Below are 25,690 nucleotides of genomic sequence, written 5' to 3'. Positions count from 1 at the left end.
AGCCATAAATCAATAATAATGTGAAAATGGCAGATCCTCTGGGATTTTTGTCTTCCTCCCCCCACCCCCTAGTTTTATATTGCTCTGTAAGAAATAAAAGGAGTAGTAACTACTTGAGATTCTCTCTCTGCTGTCTGTCATTCAGGAGGGGAAAAGAGAGTCAAAAATAGCCTCCCACTTGTGGCGATTGAAGCTATTTGTTCAGTGTTATTTTTACAGGCTACTTGTGAAACTAGAACGCAGGCGTGAAAGATGGGAAGTTCTTTCTACTCCTCACTGCCAGTAAAACACACAATCGTACAGTAAGATACTTCTGTACCCCTGCAGCTGCAGGATCTCTAAAAATGACCTTGCAAGAGAGAAATTATTTGGAAAAAGTTTCCTGAAAGGCCAAGTTGATTATATGCATCATTAGTAATACCATATATGATTTCTATGAACAGTCACCAGCCTACCCAGTTGTGAAACTTTGAGAATTGCTAGAGACTTTGCTGATATTATATGTCATTTGCATAATGTTATTAAGGCATTAAGAAGTCTTACAATGCAAGTCATACTGTCAAGAAGTAAACAATCACAGGAAACTAATTCAGGTGACTTCCAATGCACAAAAATAAATCTCATGTAGGAAACACATTAGAACACCCTGGCATGATAAGGGCAATGAGATTCCAGACAAGCTTAAACAATTAATTGCATTTTTCCCCATGCCTTAGGGATTATTGAAAATACAGTATCACCTAAATTAAAGAAGATAGATAAATTAAAGAAGATAGACATGGTACAAATAAATGGTTTTAATTGTTATTCTCAGTACTGACCTGCTACTGTCCAGGACAATGCAGGAGAGTTGATCCATCTGAAAGGCAGCACTCCAGAGACTTAACACCACACAAGCAGCCTTTCAGCTTCCAAGATGAAATATGTATCAGAGACACCTCAAATGACTACTCCACAAGAGACCAGTGTCCAATTTCTCCCTGAATTTGTGATTCTTATTTTTACGCTTTCCTAACTGTTTTCAACTTCATTATCATGACTTAACCTTTACATCTGCTAGAACAAACTTCGGCTTGCGACAACTTTTTGTGTTCAAACTGAGCTCAGGTCAATCTGACAACTCTAAGATGCTCTTTCCTTTGACATAACTAATTTACTTTTTTAAGAGAATATTTAAGATGGAAGCTACAAAACTGAGAGTGGTAGAAGGGTTTGGGTGCAGAAGGAACAGCTATGAAAGACCTAAGATAAGGAACTATAGATAGAAACCTCTGGTGTATATTTCTCTTTTATGCCCCATCCTGGAAGTGTTCAAGTCCAGGCTGGATGCGGCTCTGAGAAATCTGTTCTAGTGGAAGGTGTCCCTGTCCAACACAGAGGCTGGAACTAGATGGTCTTTAAGGTCACTTCCAACCCAAATCACTCTAGGAATCTAGAATTCCATTACTTGTGCATATGGACAGCGTGAATCTCTAAATGTCTGATTTTTGCCTTGTTGGATTTATGTACGTATTTGGCCATATTTTTGACATGTTTCATTACTGTCAATTTATCTACTTTATCTACACACAGTGGTAGCAGCATCTACCAAATAAAACAGATGCCAATTCTCCTTTGAGATAAAAGCCTTTATCTGTGGTATACCTTACACATCTCTGCTAATTGCAGGTGTATAGTATACTGACTACCAAAAGTGGAAAGAAAGTATTTTTAGATCATAAGACTATATGGTTATAAAATGACAAAAAAATTCAAGAGGGCTAAAGGCTGATGCCATATTGGAAGCAATTTGTTGTTCATTTTTCAAACTGGCAAGGACAGAGAAACATGACAAACATAGAATAAAAATGCTTGGAAGATAAGTAAATTTTATGCACAAAAGAAGTATTTAAAAAGTACAGTGAGAAACCGATAAAAGTCAAGTGAGACCAAATATCTATGCATGCATAGAAACACTGAGAAATCTAAGTGCGGTGATTTCCATCCTCTCAACACAGCTGAGCATGTACTAAATGAATAAACTGCTACTTGACATTTCCTAAATAAATATCATGGTAGAGTACTTACTTTACTTTAATGAATCATTTTGGCCCCTACCACAGGAAGTAGCTGTGATGAGCGATAATCTGTTTCGAGAAATATAATTCCAAAATGGAGATATATATGGACTGAAATATGAGAAGTTGTGGCCTTCAACAGGTCTCTGCTTTAAAAAAGGTTCTGATTCATCCATGCCCACTTCTACTTATATTTGATCATAGCTGTTGACATACTGTATCTGCTATGCAGAGAGATATTTCTCTACTAGAGTTAGGAAAGCCATATGGTTCGTGGATGACTATGAATTTTTGCAAGGCAAACTGAACTACTTTTTTTTTTTTTTTTCCCCTGTAGTTATTCAAACATAACTACCCATTTAGCAAACAGAATATTTTCAATTCAGCTGGGATATTCTGGACCATATAATACGTTTCTACGTATGAACTGAAAATCTCTCTTCAATACAGTCATAATGGATGTGCTAACACTAACTTTCTGCATTAGTACTCATCTCGTTCTTTATGTATGGTTAAATAAATAAATTCACTGTAGTGATGAACCAAAGCAGCAAATAAGACTTGTCTTGTTCATGGAGTAGAACTGAAGCAGCTGATTTTGTTTGACTGACATAGTTTGAAAAGTCTGATACATCCCAACAGTACTGTAAGCAGTGAGAAGCAGACAGGCCAACCCAATATGGGTGATAAGTAAACTTCTACTTTATTTGTGACACAGTTCACATATATATAGGAGTGGTATTCAGCCACTCCTCCTTGGCACAACAGTATCGGTTAGCCCCACACAGCTTCCTCCACATTCTCCTCCCATGTCCGGTTTCCGGTTACCTGTGGGGGCCACCCCCTGCCTTGCTCGCACAGTCCTCCAGGGCTCTATGGTCCTGCTCCTAGAGTCATTCTGCAACACAGTACACCTTAGAAAAAAACAGGGGTTTACTTTAACGTTCTTTTTATTACCAAAACTACTCATAGGATTAACATACCTATACAAGGAAATTGCTTTGACTACGTGTAACTGCAAATGGGAAAAAAAGTTCCTGCCAAAGGCAGGGGTAAATAACATTTTACTGCCTTTGTTAATGCATGCAAAACTATCCCAATAAATACTCCAATGTCCGTAATTTAGCCAAAGCTCTCAGTCAAGCTGAAATTTAGTCATTCATACTGCACTATATATATTTCCTATTAGAACATCTGCTGTCAGAAAAAAAAAACTGTTGTGACATGGTACCTTGGCCAGGACAGGTGATTTTCAAGAAAGCCTGCAGAGGCTACCCTCTGGGCGGGATGCTAGGCACAGTGGAACCTGAGTATCTAAGTTTTCCTCAGGATCAGGTATGAATTCCCTATTCGGGGATACATTTCTCCTATCACACCTACCAGCTCATATTAAACTAACTTGTTCCATATACTGGAATTTATCAGAACATAACTTTTAGTTAGCCATAATGTACCTTCTTGACATTTTTGTCTGAATTTGGTAACTTTTTCTTGTAACAGCTTGGCATAGCCAGCAATATCACCATTACTACTGGTGAGACTGCCCTACACAAATGTGAAATCCCAGTCCATTAAGTCATTAGGAATATTACAAGCAATCCTGCAAATCTTGGATTCAACTGTGTGGCTTTATGTGTTCCATTGACAAAACACTCAATACTTCTTTCAAAAGCAATCTGTGTTTGCTGGTTGTTAAATGCTTGTTTGAAGTATTTATGACTTCACTCCAAAAGTAACTTCAACTTGTACCAGAAATTTAAACTCATTTCAGAGGGACTGGAAATTCTGAAAAGTTAACAACGAGGTAAGCCCTACACCATTCCAGAGCAAAGCAGGTATATGTGCAACTAAATGCAAATAGCACTTTATAGTACTAAAATGAAAAGCTAAAAATAATCTAAAATAGAATCTATAAATTCATTTGACAGTCCTAGTTTTTACTTTGTGTATAACTGCACAATGGCGTAATAAATGCATTTAACTTAGGAATATTATGTCAGATCACACAGGATCTGACTACAGCACTCTGAATTAAATCTCCAATGCATAACACTGTAATTCATAAAAATATTAATCATCATCTGAGTCCATTTTAACCACATATCAGACATCTTGAAAGGCAGGAAAAATGCTAGGGAAGGGACACAGCCTTTCAAATATAAATGATAAAATCTGGTTAGCACTGTAAAAATAGCTACACGCAGTAAAATTAAAACTTGTAATTCTGAAAGAAAGTGCTTTGTGCAAACCATCCGGAAATTACTTAGAAGTATAATTGTTTTATTGCTGAAAGCACAGAAATATAAAACCACTACTCTTCCTATTTTACCTGTTTCCCAGATAAAATGCAAAGATGGAAATTAAGCTAATCACAGATGTGAAAGGCTGATGCCTCAACTGCATTTGCATTATAAAATAATATCATCCCCTGCTCTACCACGGAGTTGCTTTTCAAACACAAGCCCGTACAACCAGTATGCACCCCTCACATATCACAAGCTACGGTCCAAAGCATTCAGCAACTAAGACCCCACACGAGATTACTCAGTCACATGCACTCAGACCTGCACTTGGTCCCACTGAGGTGACCCTTCCTCCTAGCAGGAAGCCTGCTTGCAGCCACCTACTACCTAAATGACTACAGATACCCAGTGTTTCAAATTTTGCCAGTGCTCTGCTCGTGATGCTACTCCGAAGCACCCAGTAATACAAGACAAATCCCTCCGGTATCTAGAAGGGCACTTTTGTTTCTCAGCCTTGTTCTTGGGTTCACACCACCTGGAGTGACTGGAGCACTTGATCTCGTCCTGAAGTGCTTTAATTTGGAAGGGATTCAAATACCATCTGCTCCCAAGGCACATTAAGCTGGTGTGAGCCTGTGCCGTACTGAAACACATTCGGAAGCAAACTGCTGCAGATTAGAAACCCTTGGAAGTTTCAGGGAAGTTGGGGCCGAAGCAGTTGCAGATGCGTTACTGCCTCGCTCCATCGCACCGGCACCGCTATCGGAACTAGGGCACCGGCAGTGTCAGAATTAGGTTACGAAGGCGACAGAAAGAGGGGCCGTAGGAGAAAGTCCATACCGCATACCCCGCTTCCCGGAGGACTCCCCCCGCTCCCCGACCTGCACTGCACAGAGCCGGGGGGGGGGGGGGTGCGCGGCTCCGCGCCGAGAGGAGAGCTGGACCGCGCAGCGCTCTTGCGGTGATGCCGGTTAATTCATTAATTTCTCCGGCAGACGGTGGTTCAAGGGGCGGGGGGGACTCAGCCAAGCTGGCTGTTGACACAGTTCTCCTCAAGGGGAAACCCACCCGCGACAGCCCAGGCGACCGCGCTCAGAGCGGGCCCTGCGCCAGCCTCCGCTCCCGCGGACTTCCCCAGCCGCGCCGCGCCCTGCACGTCCGCTGCATGGAAGATGCGTGGAGCCGGCGCGGGGTCCGCCCGCCTCCCTCCCTTCGAGGGGCGCAGGGCGGCCCTTTCGAAGTGCCCGTGTCCTCCGCGGCACGGGGCGGCTGCCAGGAAGGGAAAAGCGGTTATAAGTGCAGGCGGCGGCGCGGCCGCAGCACCGATTCCCCCGGCCCCTCCTCGCGGGGCAGCCCCGAGAATTATTCACTCCCCAAATTTAAATTGCCACCTGTACTCCGGCTCCGCGCGCAGCACCCCTTGCCCCGCCGCTCTCTCTGGCCAAACCGGCCGCACCGAAGATCGGTCTGTCCGTCCGTCCATCCCCGTTCCCCTACTCCGCACGCCGCGGACGGCGCAGCTCGCCCCGCCGCGAGACCGTCCCGCCCAGGCTGTGCTGAAGCAAGACCCCGCCACGGCGAGACCCCACCACGGCCGGCACCGCGCCGGGATGCCCCGGTGCTGGGAGAGGACACCACAACCGACGGCGCGGTCGGCGCGCCGTCCCCGCGCTGCCGAGGCACCGGTCCCCGACGGCGGCGGTCCCAGCGGCACCGGCAGCCCCGCTCCTGAGTTGAGGAGGTGGAGAGGGGCATCCCGCGAGCGGCGAGCCCTGACGGCGGCCCCCTCCCCTCTGCCCTCCTGTCCCTCGGCCTCTCGGTACCTTTTTCAGCGCTGACATTCTAGTGCATTATTAACGCGGCGGGCGCGGGCTGCGCCGGGGGCTGCCGGGTCAGGTGAAGAAGACGCCCGGCCGGCAGCGGGACCGGGACCGGCGGCGGGAGCAGCGCCGCACGCCCAGCATCACCCCGGCGCCACTCACCCCGCCGGGGCGCCGCCGCCGCCCGCCGGCCTCTGCGCAGCCGCCGGGTGGGGAGCGCGGCGGAGGGGGTCTGGAACCACCTCCCCGCGGGAGGGACCCTGAGGTGAAGCTGGGGAAGGGGCGGGAGAGGCGACAGGGGCGCGGCCTCAGTGTCTGAGCCCTCCTAGCAGCTGCTGTCCGGTACCCCCGGGCTCTTGCTGTGCTGCCTGTTGCTGCCTGGGCGTGGGGAGGGAGTGTAAATAATTGCTTCTCTTAATTGCAGAGTGCCTTAAGATGAGCGCCTCTTCTCAGGTGTGCGTGTGTACTCGTTGTTAATGACCGCGGAGCTTGGCTTGTAGAAAGCGAGTTAGCACATTTCCGAAATAACTATGGTACCGTGCTTGCAAAGAAAAGAAAAGCCTTCCTCTGTCCACGCATAACGTCAGTCTGTTTGGTTTGCCTTTGTAAGACATGGCTTTATAAGAATGCAATAATGAAAATACAGGTGTTCTTTAAGTGAAATCTTCTCCTTAAGGGGCGTTGAGTAGGGCTGAGCTGTAAGAGTTGAATGTTTGCCTACTGTAGTGACTGTGGCTGGCTTCTGAGTTTCCAAACGATTCCAGCGTCCTGAAACTCGGTTCCTTCGTGTGAGAACAACATGAGGGTGAGACTTAACAGCAAGGGTTAAAGTTGAAGCTGCTTGCTCTGGCTGACTGCAACTAGTGATAATTTTGAAGGAACTATAAAAACAGACTAGTGTTATCTGTGTTTTAGATGCAGCTGCACTATAAGAGGTTGACAAGATGGAACAGCTGCTTTCCTTCTAGTTTTACTTCCTTTGAGGAAAACCAGAGGATTTCAGGTTGATGTCTTGTAGGAGAAGGGGAGTTGAGTGAGTTCATTCATTTGGAAATAAATGGTGACTCTAGAACTGAGAAGGGGGGAAACAAATTCCAAAGCACTCTAACTGTTCAAAACCCATCAGCAAATAAAGAGCTACTTGTTTCAGTAGGGTAGAAGAGAAAGTTAAAATTATCATGTTGAGTGACTGTGTTTACTGTCTAGAGTTAGGAAACACTCATATTTTCTTCTGCCACTCTAAGAAGTGATGACTTAAGATTGGGAAGAAAACACAGCAAGGAATAGAATGACGTGATTGCCATGTGGTCACCAGGGATGCAGTAAGAAAACTGGAAGAGTTTACAACCTCATCTGGTCAGCCTCTGTAGCAAATAGCAAATAGGAAATTGTTGACTTTAGGTTGTGTGAAACTATATACATTTTCAAAAAGACAGGTGTCTGCAAAAAAAGCTGAAAAAGAAGGTTTAGATGCTTCTCTTGAAGGTTGATTTTGCTGCTGTCTATAGGAGTACGTCAAAGATGCTGAAGATAAACTTTTGTCTGCATTACAAGTGATCACTGACACTTTTTTTTATTTTGTACTCAGCTGGACTATAATACAGAGTAAAGGGATGATCAACAGCTTGTAGGTCTTGGGTCTAGAGAGAAACTAAATAGCAGAAAGACAGTCAGCAGTGCAGGTAAGTGAAATGCACTTTGTAAGGAAAGAGTTGGGCAGGTGCATTCTGAGAGTGCAGAGGTTTTTGAGTTTTGTTGGGCTTTTTAGTTGCTCATGTACCACTGATTGATAACAGGGCTAGGGTTACTAGCAGTTGTCATTATATGCATTACTGACAGGATGTTTATCCTCTCCAGAACAGCTGAATTCAGAATTTATAGCTGCTAAAACATCATCAGTTGCATTTTTAAGGCTGTAGTACTCATGCTTGAAAGTTTGTAGAGCCCTAAGGTAATGCTGTCGTAAAGGATTGCAGAATGGCACTCCAGCTGCTGAAAGGTAGAGTTAAGATACTGGTATGGGTGTAGGACACATTATTGACCATAACCGTTAGTAAGAAGTGATACAAAAGTCAGCATGCTGTATGAAGGGTGATCTAGTGGTACTACAGGGACTTCCTATTTGAGAGATTAAACTGGAAATTAAATACAGTTAATTCATAGTCATGGGTAACAACAGTAGCAGGAGTTTAAACAGTGAGAATATTGCATAGAGGAGTGCTGTTTTCATCTGTTTGGGGCAGGAAGCTTATACCTGTAATAAGGATTGAAATGAGATGTCAATCCCTTAGTTTTAGGGTTTTGTTGCTTTGTTGGTTTGGCTTTTTCAATGGCCATATCTAATACTAAACAGCTTCATTTTTGCAAAAAAACCACAAGAACCTTGAATTTTTTTTTTTTTTTTTTTTGAGGGAGGGAATTAAACTCAATTTTTGGAAAATACTTTGAGGCTTTTTTCTGGAAAGAAAATTTAAAAAAAAAAGGTTAAAACCCAGGGTTTTTAGGGTGGATGTTTTTTCTTTCATGCATATATGTTTATCAGTAAGGGAAATACTGATTAGAAATGGAATTTGATGCCTAACATTATTTTCTTTTGCTCTGGGAGAGGAATCTCACCCCTCACCCCTCAAACAATTAACAGTGTATGTTGCTCTCAGCAGTGATTTATTTCAGCTTAAAGACATAAATTGTATTTGGATTGTAGTTGAATAAATCACAGATGTCTTGTTTGTGATTAAATGTAGAGGTTGCACTAGACCAAGTGTAATTGACTCTGCCATTAAAACCTTTGGGAAAGTGTGGGGGAACATTAGGCCTTTTTTTGTTGCTCAATTCAACATTGTGTCTGGATGAGAAACCTAACCAAGAAGAAAGTCCAATGGTAATGAAAGGAGAGGAAGAAATAATAGATACAATGTATTTATAAAGTCTGAGGGTAACTCATGTTTACACATAGCTGAGTATGTGGAGCCTGATACCATGTGGCCTTTGGGGTTCTGTGTTTTGGGTGGATGGGGGTTGTTTTTGTTTTGTTTTGTTTGTTGGTTTGGTTGGTTTTTTTTTCTTGAGGGGGGAGGGAGTTGGGGTTTTTAGTTGTTTTCTTTTTAGAAATTACGCTTTGGAGCCATTCTTACCTGCTTTCCAGGGAGGCGGGATGGTCCACAAGAGATAGATAGGACTCTGCTTAAACATACTAGGATGTTTTGAGTAACGAGTGTACGTACTTGTGTTATTTATTGAAGGTTGTAGGTGGGGAAGGAGCTGCCATTTTGGTGTGCTGGTTTGGAATTATTTTAAATTTTTAAACAATCAGTGTGCAGTGCCTTTCAGTCAACACTAGTTTTGAATTTATCAGTAGATTGCTGGAATTTATGGTATACCTCAGAGCAATCAATCTAAAGTTAAGATTGTCTCCTTGTTTTACTCTATCTGGCAACTAAACCCCACACAGCTGCTCTCCCCAGTGGGCTGGGGGAGAGAATAGGGAGGGCAGAATTGAGACAACTTGTGGGTTGAGATGAAGATGGTTTAGTGGGTAAAGTAAAAACCACACACACAAGCAAAGCAGAACAAGAAATTCACTCATTGCTTCCCATTGTCAGGCACATGTTCAGCCATCTCCAGAAAAGCAGGGCTCCATCACACGTAAGAGTTACTTGGGAAGACAAGTAACTCTGGATGCCCCTCTCTTCCTTATTCCTCCTGTCTTTATATGCTGAGCATGATGTCATATGGTATGGAATATCCCTTGAGTCAGTTTGGGTCAGCTGTCATGGCTGTGTCCTCTCCCATCTTATTGAGCAGCCCCAGCCTACTCCCTGGCGGGGTTGAGTGAGGAATAGGAAAGGCCTTGGCAATGTTCAGGCTCTGCTCAGGAGTAATTAAAATATCCCTGTACTGTCAGTACTGTTTCCAGCACAAATCCAAAATCCCATATTTTCAGCACAACTCCCATACTAGCTACAATGAAACAAATTAACTCAACCCCAGCTGAGGCCAGTGCAGCTTGTGATTTCTGGTAGGCATGTGTGGTATCTTGTGTTTTCATTTGACTTTAGTTCAAAAGATTGAAAACTATTCTCTAGGAAGTTTGCGTTGCTATTGAGGGTTGCCTAATAGCTTACATTAAAATTTCCTTTATGACTAGAACGAGAAAAAAAAGTTCTCTCTCATTGAAATATACAGTCCTTTTTAATGATGGAAATTGGGTATAATACTGATTTGTATTGTGCATATATGTGGAGTTGCTTACAAAAATTGCTAGATATTATGTTACAATCAAATATTCAAAGGATGATACATTTACTCCCTGAAGAAGGCTATGTAGACATTCAATTGTATTTATATTTTATATAATATGAACTTACGATGATTCCTTTTAAATTAAACTTAAATGACACACAGTCTTGTTGAACTTCTGCGTGTGCTCAGCGATATTACCCCTGCCAGCTTCATGGTTTGTTTTGTAAATTCTGGTATATTGAGTTTATATTTTAGTGTATTTTAGTTTCATAAGAGCAGAGGGACCAAGCTGTCTCTTTAAAGTTTCCAGATTTTTTTTCTCTTCAGTAATCTGAACTCCAAATTACTTTTTTAAAACTGTTTTCAACTATTCTTATGGCAGTGCTTTAGGCCATTATAGTACTATCTGTCTCTTCCATATTAACCCCAGCATCTGCCATAACATTTAACTTTACTACCCATGTATGTGGTGTAGTTTGATGTTCACTTCAAGCTGTATGCTGTTTGCATCTGGATAAAAGTTCTTTAGGTTGCAGTAAGATTTCAACTTTCTGAAATATAGAAAGATTCCAACAGTGCTGGCAGGCAGCTGGCCTTGGTGCCCAGTGATGTTGTAAGTGCACAGCTGCACCCTCCCTGCTTCTTCTTTCCCCCCCAAATCTGTCTCAGAAGAGAGAGGAAAAAGAAGTTGCTTACAGTCATGGTTTAGAGCTGGCCCAACATCGTGTAGCCAGAATTATTATTAATAATTATTAATAGTAATATTCAGCAAAGTTGAGCTTCTCTATTAAGGGTGGGTTAGATATCTTTAGATATTTTGAGAGAAGTCTGTTTAATTACACTGGGTAAGATCAGGCTGATGGTGCAGTATGAGAAATGTATTGTGAAGTATTGTGAAAGATGCTTAGAACAAAGGATAGCACGTACAAATTGAAATAATGGTGAAGATGCTGTATTTTCCCAGCACTTTCCCAGGTTTCTCTACAAGGCAGACAGGGTTCTTATGAACAGCTAGAACAAAATCCTGATGTTCTCACTGTGATGTTTATATAGGTTTTTATCATCTCTGTCATGTCAAGTTTATGAGATGTCTGGGAGCTTGTGGCTGCAATTAAGGTGGCCTACTGAAAGATCTCTAAAGCCTTTGTTGAGACAGGATGGCACGATCTATTAGTCAGATTCTCATTGAACTACGAAGTCATGCAGAATTTGCTGACAGATTTAACACCATTCTTACTGATTTGAAACTGCAGTGTGGCACAGAGATTGTGCTTGGTGAAGCTGAATCCATTTCATCTGAGCTAAGAAGAGAAAACAAATGTCTGCTCTTTGTAGTGAATAACATACTGGTTTTTATCTGCAGTTGCTCTGAACTGTGTTGGCCTGCATGCACAAAGTTCAATCTTTGAGTGGTAAATCACTCTCCCATTGCCACTCACTCCTTAATTTAGGTGAATACATAAATGTGGGATATGTAATCGCTGTATTATTTTCCTTTCCTTCCTTTCTACCCTACTAACATGTGCTATATACTTAAGTTGCTCTTGTTCAAAAGTTGCCTCAAAGGTCGGAGAATGGTATATTATCGAGTATTGGATAGCAAAGTGGTTTTCCATATGTTTTAAAAATCGGCACTAGTTGGAAAGGTAAATGGAGCAATGTTTTATGGACTACAATATTAGAGCAGAAAACTGGCGTATTTTTATGCTATGTGGTTCTCCAGCTGTAATGAAGAATGACAGGAGTAAAGTGTAGGCAATTAGCATCTGTTTTTTATGTTCTAATGGTACATGGATCACCAATATATGCTGTGTCAGTGAGAATGTCAGAGGTCTTGAGACAAACCTTGATATTGCGAAGCTAGTATTACACATGAGATGTGTAGCAGCATCTAAGCTTCTTGTGCAGCTCCCTGTGATGTTCTGGTTAGCAACCATACTGAAACGCAGACAGCTGATAGCTAATATTTCAAGCACAGAATTCATGTGACCTTGAATACAGGTAAATCCCTCTGTTATTGGATTCTCAAACAGTACATGTGGGTTCTCCTTTATCCCACTAAATATGCAATAATAGCTTTAGCAGTTAAAACAATCTATGTTACATGGAGTGTCAATGGTTATAAAACTGGAAAAGAGGACCATTCCCACCTTGTATGTAGAAATTGTGTCAAAAACTGTACAATTTTTTCCCTTTAAGCTGTCATTCAAGTCTTATGAGGCTAGTAGAACTGAAAGATTGTGTAAGGAGCTAGTCAAGTTAAAAATAATAATTTGTGATATCAATATTTCACCATGGCATTCCTACTCAGTCTTAATTCCATAGTTTTGTAGTTCCAGAAATAAGAAAAACAGGCAGCCCACCCTCCTTGACATCTGCTGACCCAGATGATAATAGCTTGCAGGGGAAATGGGGCAAACAGGCTTTGTTCAAAAAGTGCTTTCTTTGCAAAGGCAGATAGTTAAAAGTAAGGTATATGAGGCTGAGAGACTGTGCCTTCCAGACCAAGACACTCATCAGTATCAGAGTTTCTAACCTGTAGAGAGATATTTACAGGGAACAAATTACTATTTAATACAAGATTCCTTAATATAGTAGGGAGAGGCAGAAGAACAACCAAGGCCAAAAAAGCCTCAAGCTTTGCAAATGTAATAAACACAGCATGTGCGTGTGTTATGCTAAAGGTAATTAAGCACGGGGGGGGGGGAATAATGTGAGCTGTTGAGTTCCTCCACTTCCTAAAGGCTCTTCAGTCTTTTGAAATAAATTTAAACTATTAAGACACAAGTTGTTAGGTCTCAGTTTGGGTAGATGTGTAAAATTACTTCTTCCAGTCATTCAGACAAGATAGCCTAGTGCTTTCTCTGGCCTTAATGAGCAAGTGAATTCCACTCTGAAATCTGAAGCTGAAAAATTACTTTGTATCTTTCTCAAGAAAGAATTTAAGAGAATAATAGTGCTCTTTGGAAGCAAGGACTATAAATACACAGATACATGCAGTTAAATCTGACGTGTGAAAACTGAAGATGTAGATAATTTGCAGAATGTCATCTTCTTTGACCAAACACAAGATCATGTAAGATGTTAGCTTCTGTGTTTGGTTACAAGTGCCTCTTCCAATAGATAGCCAGCTTCAGCCTGAATTTTATGTCCTTACTTGTATCCTGTTTTGTCTTTTAGCTACCCTCCTAAGAGCCTGTTACCATCACTTCAATGCAAGATAAGGGTTGCTTGCAGACTGAACACAAAGCAAAATACTGTAAAATTGGAGGCTTCCCATTCCTATTTATATGAAACTGCACTTTCACCACAGCTAGAATTCTGCATATTTCATGTTTCTTCTCACTTTTGGATAGCTCAAATTTTGTTATTCCGGTGACAGTGCTTTGCTTGGGTTTGCTCATACTCTATCTATGGCAGAATGGAAGTATGTCAGTCTTGGTAAAGCTGACCTCATTCATAGCAGAAAAATTATGTTTCCATTTTCTTTCTTCTGACTTGAAGCATCCCTTCTTAAATATAAGATACACACTTAGGATGTGAACTCTCAGGCTATACAGGATGTAATTGCATGTCACTGCATGCTGCTTCTTTTTTTCATATCTTTGTGCAGCTTGAACATTTTTGGAAAGGAGGAATGGGAAAATGATAGCCTGTTCAGCTGCTGTGGAATGCTTTGTTCTAGTTAATTACTCTATTTTACTTTGTTTGCTAATCTGTTGATAGCTGTTGAACTGATATTTCAAGTCTGGGAATCTTCTCTGCAGCTAAGTGATCTCTACTCAAAGATTCATGAAGTTAACGTTTAAAAAGCTAGTCACTGCCCTCAGTGCTAGAACGTGTGTGATGTGCACATACACATACTCTTGACTTAATCCAGGCCTCTGGTCTCTGCCACTTTTAGCAATGGTTCTGGGGTCTTTGAGCTTTCAGCTACATCTTTTTTGTTTTGCTAGTGGGGTTTTGGCTGTGGGGGTTGATAATTGGAGGTTTTGGTTTTTGGGGGAGCAATGCATGTGTAGCTATTCTTGTATTATGAAATTTGGGTCAAGATTAATAAATCTAATTATCCTCAGAGATACCATGTATTGATTTCCTTTGACTATAATGAGGGCTTATATGCATTGCAGTATCATCTGTATTGAGTACATCTCGGACACGAGGTGACTGCTTGGCAGAATTGGTGCCTTGAATACGCTAGGTATCTGAAGAACTGTTTGATGTGTAAAAACAGAGTATAATGCTTTGCATGTGCTTACAATTAGGCATCATAAATGCTACCTGAATTGTGCCCCTAGCTTCTGCAATATAACTAGGTGCCTTTGTCTTTTTGAGACTTACGGAGCTATACATAGAATCACTGTGTATTGGACAAAAAAAAAAATACGGAGCAAAGACCTTTTTTCCATCAGTTTGGCCAGCTGAGCAACTCCTTCAGAAAGAATCCCAAAGACCTAAAACAAGAAATTCTTCCCTGTATGGTTAAAGGGCAAGTATGTTTGTGGGGAGCGGCTTAAGGGAATGGACAGTAGCTCCTAGCCAGAAGTTATCATAAGTCTTCCACCTGCTAGGTGGTAAAAATGGCAGTCTGGCTAACATTCTCTGTATGTAGCAGTCTCTTAAAATGCTTTTACACCCTGTTGCTTTGGGTCCTAATGAAATCCAGGTCTCTCTCTTTCAAGAGCCACTGTTTTTCAGGTGGTCCCCTTGAGCATCTCTGGTCAAGAGCTGACTGTCCATCTGTGATTAGGGAAGAGGAGATTATCCAGGCAATGAAACTGTAATGCCCAACTAGGGAAGGCCCTGCTGTAGTTGAGCTTACTCTGCGCTAGTGGACTAAATGATGTCCAGAGGTCCCTTCCAAGCTTAACCATTCTGTGATTTTTATGACCAACTTTCATGGCCTCTGTAGGAGATGTAATACTTTCATAAGAAAAGAGACTTCAAGGATTTAAATCCTTTTGAATATCAGAGAGTAATTCTGCACTAGCAGAGATGAACTGAACATTTTAATGAAGCCTTGTCCATATGTTCTTCATGTGGATTATCATTCTGTCTGCTCTTTCCATCCTCTTCTGTTCTGCTGTGCTCTTTTCTTCTGCTTAGCAGAAATAGTGTATTAACACATCTTGTACATGGAATGGTTTCAGAAGAAATTCCTGACTCTTCCCTTTTTAGAAAACTTATGTTTGTAGGAGAGATAGACCAAGTAGGGCAATGTGCAAGCTTCACAGAGTTCTAATGTGTTCAGTGCTCTTGATGCCACTGATTTTTATTCTTGCTGCTGCCCAAGTTGGATCTGAGTAGGCAGAAGGCAACCAATTGAGAAATGTGGTGGGGGTGCTTACAGTATGCATGGCAAGTAGCCAGAAGTACGTGGCAAGTGTTCTCCACATAAGTGCTTTTGAGGAAACTGTTGCCTCCTACACTCAGCTGGACAGGAACACTTCTGATGTTGTTCAGAACTTTGTTTAGTTATTCAACATGCTTTTGTTATAGTCTGTGGTATTAACTGAGTTTTAATCATGCTGTCAACCCCAGGAGACCCTTTATAAATCTGCCTTGCTATTCCAATGTGTGTTTGTGGGTAGTCTGCTTATGTACATAAGAAAGTCAGTGGTGTCAATTTAATACAGAGATGCCAAACAGTGCATTTGTTTGAAAGAGACTTTTTAATCTTCTCAAAAAATTGTAGTAGAAATATTCTGGATATTCACAATTTGTATCACAAGCCAGCATGTGTTCTGCACTCTATTTCTTGGAGTTATACTTTGCTTTGTTTATATTATGTCAGACAGTAGAGACCTGGTGCTTTTTCAGTTTTTCTGATGTATTTGCACTTTACTGTTTCCACACATGAGTTGTCAAGAATTACCTATGGAACTACTTTGTACCTATTGTAACTTGTCCTCATTTCTGAAAATACTGGTTCTTTTTTGTCACTGAGGAATTCCTGGAAAGATACATCTTCTGGTGTAGCTTCAGCTCATTGCACAGTAGGAACATTTAGTGCTTTCAATTACATACAGGCTGGGTATTTTCATAGTGTTGCATGCTTTCAGCTGGAAAGTAAAATTGTTTCACTTCTGAAATTAAATAAAAAGACAAGACTAGAATATGTAGGCATTTCATGTTTGTAAATCTGTTAGGATTGAGTTTTTCCTGCTTCAGGCAGTTGGACTAAATGACCATTGTAGGTCCCTTCCAACTGAAATATTCTCTTCCAGCTACAGAAATATACCAGCTACTCTCTTTGTCTTGTGTTTACAGCCCTCTATGTCTGAGACACAAGACCTCAGTGGATTTTTTTTTTTTTTTTTGACACTATGGAAGTACCCACTTACTTCACTGTAAAATGGCATAGGCTCTTGATAATGCTGTGAGAAAAGTTCATGCGTTTAAATATAATTATATTTGAATGAATGCACAAGGGCTCTACAAATTAAAATCATCCACTGTTGGCTGTTAAAAGTGTGTTATTTGCCACTAAGCCAAATTACACTTCCTTTTATTAAGTGGGAAATTTGATGTCAGTGGGATTAATGTGAGGAAGCTGAGCTACAGCTGAGGGTTGGAGCATCTCTCCTATGAAAACAGGCTGAGAGAGTTGGGGTTGATAAGCCTGGAGATGAGAAGGCTCCAGGAAGACTTCAGAGTGGCCTTCCAGTACCTAAAGGGGGATTACAAGAAAGCTGGAGGTGGACTTTTTACAAGGGCATATAGGGGTAGGACAAGGGGGAATGGCTTTAAACTGAAAGAGGGTAGATTTAGATTAGATATTAGGATGAAGCTCTTTCCTATGAGGCTGGTGAGGCACTGGCACATGTTGCCCAGAGAAGCTGTGGCTGCCCCATCCCTGGCAGTGTTCAAGGCCAGGTTGGACAGGGCTTTGAGCAGCCTGGTCTCTTGGAAGGTGTCCCATAACAACCGTTCCCGTAGCATGGGGGTTGGAACAAAATGATCTTTAAGGTCCCTTCCAACCCAAACCATTCAGCTATGATACTTTGAAAATCTTTTCCTAATGCTCTAAATGGGTCATGTTATGCATTTTTTGCGAATTGTCCTTACGCATGACTGTGCCTTAGGAACTACTGAAGCAGAAAGTGAAGTTTGAGGTCTTGGTTAATGCATTAAGATGACGTGGTTTTTATAGCTTATAAAAAAGCAACAGCCGAGCAGTGGGTATAACTTACAACTTTTTCCTTTATGAATGTCTGTCTTGTCCCTCGTAGTGTACCTAATGAAAGTCAATTCACCTGGTATTGTTTGACATGTGATTACTCCTTTTTGCTAGCTTTAAGTTCTTTTTGGTCTAAATTGTCATACAATGGCCTAAATATATAATTAATATAATGTATGTATGTATAATGTATGTACAAAATCTGCTTTTTGTAACAGATCCACCATTATGTTAGGAAAACTTTCCCTGGTGACCTTTGTCGTAACTAAGATAACTTTTTGTCTACTTTTTTTTAAACAAATAAAAGGATCCAATATGATCACATACATCTGGTCTCTGGCTTAGTTTGTATACATGTCAGTAACCAAATGTAAGGAACCCTGGAGTGATCTACGAAGAATATAGTATTAAAAGCAGTCTTCAGTGTAGTTGGTTTTAGTCCTTTCTTTTTGCAGTCAGCCCTGCAGTGTTTGTAGGAGTTAGAGCTCAATATAAGAGACTTCTCTACAGTGTTTTGCTTTTCCCTGTTCGTTTAGTAGAATGTTACAATACTTCTAGGTGCTCATCAGTGTGTTGAGACTGGAAATTCTCATTCACCATTAGTTTCTAATATTTTTGTGTCATGGTCTAATATAAACTTACCCTTTAAAATTCTTTTGGCATTTGTTTGCTTGCACTGAACAGCCCAAGCTCTCCTTGCTGTTCTATGCCTTGTTGGCTATTGTAAAAGCTTTTCTCCATGTCTACTTTAGGTTTGAGTTCAGCTGGTTTGTACACAGCCAGCTTAAGGCTGTACAGGGGGTTTTGTGAGATCTCTTGAGACTCATGTATGAATGTTGTTCATTTTCCTATCTCAGCTTAAAAAAATACTTGCCCAAATAGGGTCTTGAATCACATTGTCATAGTATGTGACCTCCATCACACTAGTGGCTCAGTCTCTCTCATGACTGCTGAAACACAAGATTTCATCTGTAGTCACCTCCATTTTAGTAATCTCCATTTAGGAATGTTTGCTTGTCCCCCTAAGTATGGAGCCCCTCCAAATCCACAAGGCTAAAAAAAACCCACTGGTCCATAAGCTTATATTTCTCTCTTTAATCTTCATAACCTTATTAATGGAAACAGTGTTGCTGGAGCCTGTTTTTTCCCTACAGCAAAGGAGCAAAGATTGTCTTTAAACCTTCAGGATTTGGGCCAGGTATTTCTATTAATATTATTACTGTGCAGTACGTCCTTTTGACCATATGCCTAGCTCTAACACTGTGAAGTTTCCTTTGTATAATCTTGAACTGTTTTCCATCTATTCCACAAAACTGGTATAGCATGCACAACTCTTGCCCCCCCCCCCACCACATACATGTGAACACACAGTCTGATATCTATCAAATCCAGGTAGATTCAGAACACAAAGTCATTTTTAGATGGTGATTATAAAAAGTCTAATGCTTCTCTTGCTTTCATTCACCTTCAGTGTCTTGTTTTCAATGCTAAAAATCTGCCATTGTATTGAAGGCCTGTCAAATTCCTGGACGTGAAAAAGCACACTGAATGTGGCAAAAAGTTCTTTACAGTTTTATTTGTACTTGTGGTTGGACTCTGGAGTCATCAGCAATGAAGAATCCACTCTATTTGGAACTAAAATAGCAACTAAGTCTGCTATCATAACGCAGAACTCCAAAACATGGTGGTCCATGGGCCATCTCATCTAACATAGAGGCGTAGAGCTTCCTCCAGTTGTCACATGTTACCGGGTGTTCAGAGCTATGTCTTCCTTCAGTAACATATAGCTATGAGGAAACTTTTCTTCACATTGCAGAAGAACTTGGAAAACACTTTTAGTCTTCAGTAGGCTGAAAGTAATGAGCTATCAATTAAACCTCAGAGAAATAGAGACACGATAAGCTGCTGTGGTAGTTTTTAAAGACTTACAGTAGTTTGGGTGAACTGGAGTCTTCCTATCATTAATTCTTTCCCTATAAAACTTACTGGATTACCATCTGCTGTCTCAGATTTTATAGGGAAGTAAGAAGAGTTGAAAGCAACGCAGAACTAATGCTAATAAACATTCTGTGTTGCTTTCAGCTGTATCCACATCACTGCCATCCCTGGCCCCTAAACAGCTTAGTTTATCTGCTTTCCTCTCTCACTCCAGGTTTCCATCTGTTAGTTCCAGAGGCTACTTTGTTCTGAGATATGTATCTGCAGTAGTCTGTGCAACAAGGCTTCCTTTTTTTCCCGTGTAATTTGCTTCTTACTGCTGTTCACATTTCTTTCCTGTTTGGTTCAAGGCAATGTTCCAGAGATAATTCACCTCAAAGTATTCTTTTTCTTCCGGACTGGAACACCAGGTCTTGTAATATGTGAATACAATTTTCAAGAATGTCCTCAAAAACATATCCAGTAGAATATATTAAATTTGCTGCCTCGTACCTTGTTGCATTAATGCTGTATCTACATGTGGCAATTTTCATTGCTTCTGACTCCAGATAGTGTATCCCTCATTCTTTTGCGGTCTCCCTCATCTTTTCTTGAGGTCTTTTTAAAAACATGTCTCAATTGTGTATGATTGTTTTGAAACATCAGTCTGCTTGGAAAAGTGTTCCCAGATTGGTCTCTTGAAAGCCCACATGAATCTGCACAGATCCTCCATTGGTTATGTTGACTGGAAAATAACAGCAGCAAATAACCATATGTACTTGGCTGTGCCCCAGGTATGGTGAGAGCAAGTCTTGTTCCACTTTGGAAATCCTATAGCTTAGATATGTCTCTGATGGTGGATCTTTTTTCCTTGAATTTGCTACGCTGCTAATCTCCTGTCAAGAGGTAGTTATTTTTAAGGCTTTGAGCAGTTTTTACCAGATGGATTAATTTCTAATCCCACATAGTGCCAAAGACATCAGGTTAAGCATCATTTTCATTAGGGCAGAACAACTGCTCTGTAGCATCAGACAAGACCAACCTCCTGTGGTTAAGCCAATGCTCAGGGACATCACAGAATTTTATTTTTTTTTTTAAGTAATTGCAGCAATAAGACCCTGAGGAAAGAGCATCCTCTGTCATCTGAAAAATGTTTTGGTAGCTCAGCTCCAAGTCTCTTAACTGCAGAGTGCTTCTTTGGAGCATGTGAAGTTGCTGAGTATGGCAGGAGAGATATTCCTCAGAGCCTAATTTTCTTGTTCATTGATACGCAGGACAAACTTGTTCAAAAAGTTTTGGGCTGCAAGAAGACACTTTTTTTCTTCTTCTTCAGGCTAGAATATATATACTTGGGGTTCCAAATACTTCAGACTGAATCAGTCAGGTTTTGTCACCTGCTTTCTAGTGGCAACACTTCCTTCATTCTCCCAAGGAAGGTGTACTGGGATGCATGGCTTCCTGCTGTCTTCAGAAGCTTGAAATACATCAGGTTCTAAACAGGGACCTTGTGATGCCTACCTGTCACTGCTGATCATTTCCATTCTGCTGTGGTGGTTGGGAATTGCTAGTTGTCTTAGGAGCCAACCTTGCAGTGCTGATATGCACTGACACAGGTGTGAAAGCTTTGCATCAGTAAAGAACTTTCCCACTGCAGCCAGCTGCTTCTTCCTGTGTCTGCTGAGAGCTCCAGCCTGTATGACTGGATGCTGCTTTGGACTGGCAGCTAAACCACATCTTTGCTGAAGATCACTGCAGCTGATCTAAATACTTCTTTCTAAGCAAGAGAGGTTTTGTGAAAGAGTAATTTCCTCAGTATTCACAGCCTCCAAAGGCAGGCTTTATTTCAGCTTGCTTTCTGAAGCAATAAGTATTAGAGATGGGAGAGCCCCATGTGAATGAGAAGGAATGAATGTTTCAAACTGGTTTTGTATTGCTTTTTGAAGCGATGCTAATGTGTGTATAATGTGAGTATAATCCCTATATTTTAAAAAGGAAAGAAAAAGTGATTTTTATTTTTATTTTTTGGTGGGGATAGCTGAACAGATAACTAGAGAAATCATATTTCCAGATGGGGAGCATAAACTCCACTGTAGCTATGAGATGGCTGGCTCTCTCAGCAGATTTGGAGAAAATGTGTTTCCATGTATAGATTCATCAGTATCTCAATCGTTTGCTTGGAAGAACAGCTTCCTCAATAGAAGTGCTTGAATGTTAATTTATGTACTGCTTTTGGCTGTGCTAGAGTTAATTTTCTTCATAACAGTTACGATGGTGCTATGTTTTCTGAATTTGTCATGAAAACAGTGTTAATAATACACCATGTCTTGTTTATTGCTGAGCAGAGCTTGCACAGTCACCACCTTTTCTGCACCTCACCCTACCCCACCAGCAAGTAGGCTGGGGCTGCTCAAGGAATTGGGAGGGGACACAGCCAGGACAGCTGACCCCAGCTGACCCAAGGGATATCCAATGCCATATGGCATCATGCTCAGCATATAATAAGGGGAGATGAAGGAGGAAGGGTGGCTCATTCAGAATGATGCCATTTGTCTTCCCAAGTAACCCTTACATGTGATGGAGCCCTGCTTTCCTGGAGATGGCTGAACACCTGCCTGATGATGGGAAGTGGTAAATAAATTTGTTTTGTGTTGCGTGTGTGCATGGCTTTTCCTTGACCTATTAAACTGTCTTTATCTCAACCCACAAGTTGTCTCCTCCAGTGGGATGGGGGAGAATGAGGAAGTGTCTGTGTGGGGCTTAGCTGCCTACCAGCATCAAACCATGACATTTAGTAACGGCTCTACTGGAGTTCATTAAAATGCTGCAATATTAGTAGCAGTACTCAGGGAAAGGATCCAGGATAAACCTCTAGGATAAGTTGCTTTAGAGTTCGAGATCTGCAAAGGGCAGTTAACTTCGTCTTATTATATTGCTTGTTTCTACCTACTTTCTCTAGTTGTCCTCTGAGGAGAGCAATTGTGGATTTTGTTTTTCTAGCTGTAGAATATCCTGGCAAGGGAATCTTATGAAAAGAATATAGTAATGTGTCAGTGTCTGTCTGTCTTTGAACAGCAGTCTTAACCCATAACTCAAAATTGATTGTGCTTGCTTGCTTACTTGATGGAGGGCATCATTGCAGCTTGTCACAGGTATTTTCATGTCACTGAATGATGTGTAGAAAAACTAACATTTAGGCTTCGCAAGCTTTCTGCACAAGTATCTCTTCAGGCTTACACCTTACCATAGGCCTTTCATAAGGTCACTGATTTTTATGGTATTATGATTATTCAAGAGATTGGACACAAGCAAAAAGTGTTCATGATTTTTATGATATTATGATTATTCAAGAGATTGATTTTTTTATGATATTATGATTATTCAAGAGATTGGACACAAGCAAAAATTGTTCATGTATGCTAGTAAGAGTTAAAAAAAATGTCTAACAAGACATTCTCCCCCATAAATAGTCATTTATATGACTATTGAAGCATATCACCAAGATACACGTGGAGACAAAGTTTGTCCATCAGGGACTGGTGGCTCAAGGATGAAGGTGATTTTATTCAGTAGTAAAGGAAAGCAATTTATTGAAGACAGTTACCTGATGATAGTATGTTCTTCTGTTAGGCTGCAGTAGGAGCCATTTTTATAACATTGTAAGTCCTTTTCTCTTGGCAAAATTGCTTTGTTAAGAATCTGCACGGACTTCCTTGTATAGTCTCCATACACTGTATATTAAAATTGGAGTCTAGAGAGCATGTTTTTCTTCAATTCTCTCTTCTTTTTTTTTCTTTTTTTTTTCTTTTTTCTAACCCTCCTCCTCCCGTCCCACAATATCTGCTTGACTGATTAGAATTCATGAAACTGGGGATGTTTGCAATAGATAAAAACTTTCTTAGTATTACTTGATATTTTCTTATATGTAACTTCAAGTGTTTGAGATGTGCATGCATACATATACTCATCAACAAAACTATCGTCTTTATATTATTTGCATGTATTAGTTTTCTTTAATCAAGTGATGCTTGCATTGAGTAACTAGTAGCAGATTGCCAGTGTCGTCAGAAAGGGGCCCATAAGAGGAAGAGGCGTATAAGAATACTGCTAATTCTGTAGAAATAATTGGGTTACCATGTGTTTCTGCTCCTGTCTACTTCTAGTTTTTCCATGTGATTGAAAAGTTGTAGTTTACTGATTTTAACGAGTGATTCAGTTGCAGTGCCTCTGTGCCAGAAGAGACCTGCATTTTGAGCAGCCTTATAACACTTGTGTAGGAAGGTTTTAAAAGAAATTTAAGAAATTAATATGTATGTTTAGTCTGTAAATGTACTGCATAAATTTATTGCCAAAACGTATTCAAATAGAAGACTTTAAATGTAACCTTGCTAGTGAACTCTGGGGTTTTGAAGCTGCTTTTCTGACTGAAGTTTAGGACTCTTAATGTACTATTTTCAGTTCTGCCTGTGAGAGGTATGGACTACTGAAGACAGACTTGCATGAAATAGGAGGGAAACTATCTTGTATCAATTACTTGGGTTTTTTTTGTCTCCAGTTATTTTTAAAACACTGCATTTCTTTCTGTTTAAAATATTTTTTTCTTACCCCACAGTGTTCATAGGTAAAGTACTGAAAAGACTCTATGCTGAAACTTCATCATCTTCTCTTGTGCATACTTTGAGTGGAAAAGAGGAGGTTGTTCTTGGAAATCTGGGCTCAGAATCCAATGTTCAGACTTCAGCAGATGCTAGCACATCAACTGATACATCCTGCAAATCAGTTCAAGGTGAGACTACATAGTCTTTTTTCTGATAATACACTTTTAAATATAATTACTTGTCATGAGAACAGTGTAGTATCTACTTTTTTAATCTATTGATACCACAGAAAAACTTGAATACAAGCTCTAGTGGTACTTAATACCTAAAATACTTGAGGTCAGTGCTTAAGTCCTGTGAAAGGCAAGAAACAGTGTATATGCATGAATGCAGCGTTCAGCAGCAGCTAATATAAAACTTCAGTATAACCTGTAACTGTCTCTGGTGAAATGTCTGTGGAATAGTGAGAAAATTACTCATACTAGTAGAACTCTGCTATTAGAGATACTCCTAAACATTAGTGGGAATATGTGATACAGTGCTTTGTCTTGCCCTCATGTGGCAGCAGAAGGCCCATGGGGAGCATAAACCCAAGAGAAGTCAAACATCAGTTCAGGCACTATGTTCTGTTAGGGTATGTACCCTGCTGAAGAGCATTATTTTATGTCTGTTTATGCAATCAAAGTGGTACATGAGTATTTTGACAGATAAGTAAAAGTCCTTTTTCAAATGGGTTGTAAAATGTGGATGCTATGCCAAAAGATGGAGGAGTTGCAAAATGAGGTAGCTGTGTTATTACTTGTGGGTGAAAGGCTCTGTGCACCAAGTATATATAGAAGTGTGAGTTGCTTTGTGTTGCAGTTCATCTAAACCCAAATTTTGCCAATACTGAAAGAGGTCGTTAAACTGGCTTGAAATAAAAAGGTGTTTTTCCTGAGAGTACAAAGAGCTTTCTTTACAGCAGGTGCTCAGCTAAACCTCACAAACAAACAAGGATTGCAAATGTGGCCCAGGACAGGAGACTAAAGTCCTGAAAGAAGTGAGCAAAATAAGTGGTGGGATTAGAACCCTTGTCCTCGGTTTTTCTCCTTCGCGGTAGCTGGTGCGCTGTTGTGCTTTGACTTCCAGCCTGGGAACAGTGCTGGTGGTACCGATGTTTTCGGTTGTCGCTAAGTGATGTTTACCCTGACCAAGGACTTTGTGAGGCTCATGCTCTGCCAGGGAGGAGGGGAAGCCGTGAGGAAGCAGAGACGGGGCGCCTGACCCAGGGTAGCCAAAGAGGTATTCCATACCGCAGCAAGTCATGCCCGGGGTGGGGGTTAACTGGGAGTTACCTGGAAGGACACGGGCTTCCAGGTGGGACTCGTTTCTTGGCTGGTGGTATTGTATTCTCTTCCCTTGTTATTTTCTCTTATCGTTGTTGTTGGTGGTAGTGGTAGTGATTTGTGTTGTACATTGGTTGCTGGACTGTTCTTGTCTCAACCTGTAGGAGTTGCACTCTTTCGATCCTCCTCCCCGTTCCTCTGGGAGCAGGGAAGGGGAGAGCTCCGGGGGGGGGAGGCCTCAATTGCTGTCAGCCCGGCACCACTCACTGGAAGTGAGTGAACAAGCTGTCTGGCTAGGGTTTAAACCACAA

At 41.0% G+C, this 25,690-nt stretch overlaps 2 protein-coding genes across 7 annotated transcripts in view; one reads left to right on the top strand and one right to left on the bottom strand.

Annotated features, from left to right (window-relative positions):
* DLGAP2 (DLG associated protein 2) overlaps positions 1 to 6,304 on the bottom strand; it is a 464,923-nt gene extending 458,619 nt beyond the window's left edge. For all 6 annotated transcript variants that reach the window (XM_057431701.1, XM_057431703.1, XM_057431706.1 and 3 more), the window contains exon 1: positions 6,124 to 6,304. In XM_057431701.1, the coding sequence (XP_057287684.1) occupies positions 6,124 to 6,141 (18 nt within the window). In that variant the 5' untranslated portion in view covers positions 6,142 to 6,304. The remainder of the gene's footprint in view (positions 1 to 6,123) is intronic.
* A 15,751-nt stretch (positions 6,305 to 22,055) lies between these two features.
* ERICH1 (glutamate rich 1) overlaps positions 22,056 to 25,690 on the top strand; it is a 59,908-nt gene continuing 56,273 nt past the window's right edge. Inside the window, exons 1-2 of the mRNA XM_057431919.1 lie at positions 22,056 to 22,087; positions 23,965 to 24,242. Of these exons, the coding sequence (XP_057287902.1) occupies positions 22,056 to 22,087; positions 23,965 to 24,242 (310 nt within the window). The remainder of the gene's footprint in view (positions 22,088 to 23,964; positions 24,243 to 25,690) is intronic.

The sequence above is a fragment of the Pezoporus wallicus genome, unplaced genomic scaffold (genome assembly GCF_028554395.1).
Source record: "Pezoporus wallicus isolate ANWC-B61680 ecotype Strahan unplaced genomic scaffold, APGP_CSIRO_Pwel_v1 contig_161, whole genome shotgun sequence".
In the NCBI taxonomy this organism is placed as follows: domain Eukaryota; kingdom Metazoa; phylum Chordata; class Aves; order Psittaciformes; family Psittacidae; genus Pezoporus; species Pezoporus wallicus.
The sequence above is the reverse complement of the archived record's forward strand: the minus strand, read 5'-3'. Positions and strand labels throughout refer to the sequence as shown.